Consider the following 3,719-nt stretch of genomic DNA (forward strand, 5'->3'; position numbering starts at 1 on the left):
TTTTGAGACGGAGTCTCGCTGTGTCGCCCAGGCTGGAGTGCAGTGGGGCGATCTCGGCTCACTGCAAGCTCCGCCTCCCGGGTTCATGCCATTCTCCTGCCTCAGCCTCCAGAGTAGCTGGGACTACAGGCGCCCACCACCACGCCCGGCTAGTTTTTTTGTATTTTTAGTAGAGACGGGGTTTCACCATGTTAGCCAGGATGGTCTCGATCTCCTGACCTCGTGATCCACCTGCCTCGGCCTCCCAAAGTGCTGGGATTACAGGCTTGAGCCACCGTGCCCGGCAGGTTTAAACTCTTTAATATAGCTTACAAAGTCTTCCCCACCAGACTTCTGTTCCAGCGTGTCCTCTCCCACTACTCTGCAGTACAGTCTCGGTTTCTCCAATAAGCCATGCTCTCTTCCTCCTTGAGGCCTTCACTATTCCCTGATTAAATGTTTTCCAGTCTTAACATCTCAGCTTTAAATGTCCCTTCCCAGACTGTGCAAAGTAGATCACTACTGCCAATTACATAAACCCAAATATCTTGCACTTTTGTCTCATTCACTATTATTTATCATCTACCCTAATTCAAACATAGATCCTGAGGGATAGAGACCATGTTTGTGTGGTTTACCTGTGTATCCCCTGTGCCTAAACATAATGGTATTTCAATCAATAACTGGTTGACTGACCAGCTCACATATACCCATCTTTGGTTTTGGGGGGAAGGGAATGACAATCTCTCCATGAGATCTTCTCCAATCCCAAATTACCAGTTAATGCCTATTAGAGCTGGACCTTGGATCCTTCCTGCCTCTCCCTGTGCTATTTAGGAATTGAGTGATGGGTGAGGTGAGGTGTGAGGGTGTCTCTCTGACTGGACACCTGATGGAGGTGAAGATGAGTAGTTCATAAAGAGCTAGGCATTGTCTTGAGATTCCAGCCTAGTCCCTGGGGCTCTGGTAGGTAGGCAGCACCAGCCCCAAAAGATGTGACCTCTGAAAAAGTAGGGGAGAAGGGATTAGCGCTCCCAAATTCTTGTCCCAGAAACCATTCTCCCCTGGGCAAGGGCCTGGATTGGTCTGCCGGACCTGACATTACCAGGCAGCCTGCAGCCCAACTCCCACCTAGTAACACACAAAAAACGCTGTCAAGGACTCAGTTTAATTGTTTGAGATAACAGTTCAAACTAACTCCTGCCCCTTCCATCCTAGGTGGAAACTTCTAAGAAGCCCTCCGCTGTAGAGTAGGACAACAACACTTTTTGAAAGCCAAGAAAAAAAATCTAACAGAATTCCCCTCATCCAGTAGATGTTCAACTGCTGAACAACATGTTGAACAGTTCTCAAACCGCCTCCAACTTTTCCCATCCCCAGCAAAATATCCAAAGAGCCTTAAATACGGACCACCCCAGTTTGTGTGTCAGATTACAGGAGCATGCCTTCCCAAAAGAGATGCTGGAGGAAAAAGTGAGGAGAGAAGAGAATTCCCTTTCCCTTTGTTAACCTTGTCCCAGGTATACGTTGACACTCCCCATGCCCCTTGAATCACTAATAAGGCAAGATTGCAAGGCAACCAAAACGCCAATGCCCGTGACTCACAACCCACCCCAAGCCGGTCAGACAGAAGCGTCACAAACTCACTCCTCCACAACCCTTCAGCCTCAAGCCCTCTACCCTCCCCATTACACTCCGCCATCCGCAGGGAACAAACACCCGGAACATCTGGAGAGTCCTTCACCATCAGCAGTGGAGAGACGTTGCGCACCCAAGCAGCAGGGAAAAAAACCTCCAAGGCTCTGAACAAAGTTGACTCTAGCAGCCCTTACCTTCCTTCCCGGCCCGGGCCTCTCGCCCCGGCAGGAGATGGCGGGACCGGTGGAGACACACCCAGTTCGCGTCAGCGAGGCTCCAAGGCCGATACTAGATGCCCGACAGCCTGGGACGGGAGCCACGTGGACGTTCCTTCCCCGCCCCCACGTGGACCCGCAGCCTGCGCCCCCCTCCACCAGGAGCCCGACCCACGTGGATGCCCGGGCCGCCTAGAGGGGGAGGGGAGGCAGACAAGTTCTCCCGGGAAAATTGCTCCCCCCACCCCACGTGGCTCCGAAAAGGGAACTGCGGCGCCGGGCTCAGGGAGCCCCACTGGGCATCCTTACGGGGAGGTCTCAGCCTTCGACCCCAAGTCCGAACCCCTGACCCCCACCCGCGGGTTATGTTTCCGACACCCGGCTCTGCCCCTCCGGCGTCCCCCAGGAATGGCCGTTGAGACGCTGCCGCTGCCCGCCTACCCCCAGCAAACGGCCTAGGGTCCTCTTGGTCCGGCCCGGCTCCCACGGCCACCCGGCATCGACTCCCAGGCGATTCCTCCCTTTCCTGTGGAGTCCACGTGTCACCGCCCGGCACACACCGCTTTGCTGCCAGCCGCGGGCCGCCAGCCAGCCTCTCACCTGCTCCCCGCCGCTCACAGCGCCCAAAGTCCCATACGGCGCTTGGCTTCGACTTCCCCAACCGCTGCCGCGGGCTCCCCCGCCAGGGTCCGGGCCGGGGCCCCCACTCGGGGGCGGCGCGACTCCGTCTCTCCGTCCCCGGCGCGCCGCCATCTTGGCCCCTGAACACCCAGCGCTGCTCTGATCGCCGGCGCCGCCTCGCCCAGCCGATTGTGGGAAGGGAACTACAACTCCCGAATGACACTGCAAGACTACGAATCCCAGAGGGCCCTGCGGCGAGACCCACTTGCACCCTGGAAGAAGGCCCTGGCCTCGCGCGAAGATTCCTGGGAGTAGTAGTCGCTTTACGTGGGGACCGTTTGGCACTAGCTCTAGACATCCTGTAGGGTTTAGTTTCGTGGTACACTGGGATACCGATTTAGGGAGCGCTTAGCAGTAAGGGGGAAAGTTAATATTTGCGTATTTTATTGTCGTTAACCTGTCCAACTGTTGGAACGTCCTCTTCGTCTTTCTACCTGCTGTACGTTCCTTTCACCTTAGTCCAAATGGGTCGAAGTGGGCCTATATATGTTTTGAAACACCACCCCCTAGTGGGCACTTGCACTCCAAGCGCTAATCCTCACCTAATCCCATACTGCAGCAGTACTGCAAATTTAATCGGAAAATATCTCATTCTCTGCCCTCTCTGCTGCTACTCAGAAACTTAGGTTGCCTTCTCTATCAAATTTGTTTCTTGCTGATCCAGGTCTCCTTGCTGTTCCCTAAAGAAAACAGGTGTTCTCCTGCCTATGTGTCGGCCTGGAATACTTGAACCTCAAAACATTTCATGCCTTATTTAATCTAGGAAAGGCTTTGGTTATCCTAGTCAAGAGGAATCCCGCTCTGTATTTCTACAGTCCATCACTGTCTCTACTCTTCATTCATTTGCCACTTAAAAGCTACTTCATATTATTTTTCTATTTTAAATAACTTTATTACAAAGCACAAAAAATATTTCAAAAAATACAAAACTGTTTAGAGGAAAAAATGTAGATTTAACCCCCTTGTTCCTTTTAGTGTGTATTCATTGATACTTTTTTCTATGAATGGAAAAATATATAGGGGCACAAACTGGTCTTTTGTTCAATATGGGATCAATCTGTATATATGGTTTTACGATTTGCTTTTTTTATGTAACAATATGTTAATCCATTCACTAGCTAAATATTTACTGAGCCTTTAGCACCAGTTCTATTTTATGAATGTATCATTATTTATTTATTTATATTATTATTATTTTTTTTTTTT

General features: G+C 51.3%; 1 protein-coding gene across 3 annotated transcripts in view; it reads right to left on the reverse strand.

The window, feature by feature from the left end:
* PPRC1 (PPARG related coactivator 1) overlaps positions 1-2,719 on the reverse strand; it is an 18,060-nt gene extending 15,341 nt beyond the window's left edge. For 2 of the 3 annotated variants that reach the window (XM_017851818.1, XM_017851817.1), the window contains exon 1: positions 2,433-2,719. In XM_017851818.1, coding sequence (XP_017707307.1) covers positions 2,433-2,585 — 153 coding nt within the window. In that variant the 5' untranslated portion in view covers positions 2,586-2,719. The remainder of the gene's footprint in view (positions 1-2,432) is intronic. The other variant, XM_017851819.1, reaches the window with a different exon arrangement.
* Positions 2,720-3,719: the final 1,000 nt, after the last annotated feature.

This window comes from Rhinopithecus bieti, unplaced genomic scaffold (genome assembly GCF_001698545.2).
Source record: "Rhinopithecus bieti isolate Rb0 unplaced genomic scaffold, ASM169854v2 scaffold_31787, whole genome shotgun sequence".
Lineage (NCBI taxonomy): Eukaryota > Metazoa > Chordata > Mammalia > Primates > Cercopithecidae > Rhinopithecus > Rhinopithecus bieti.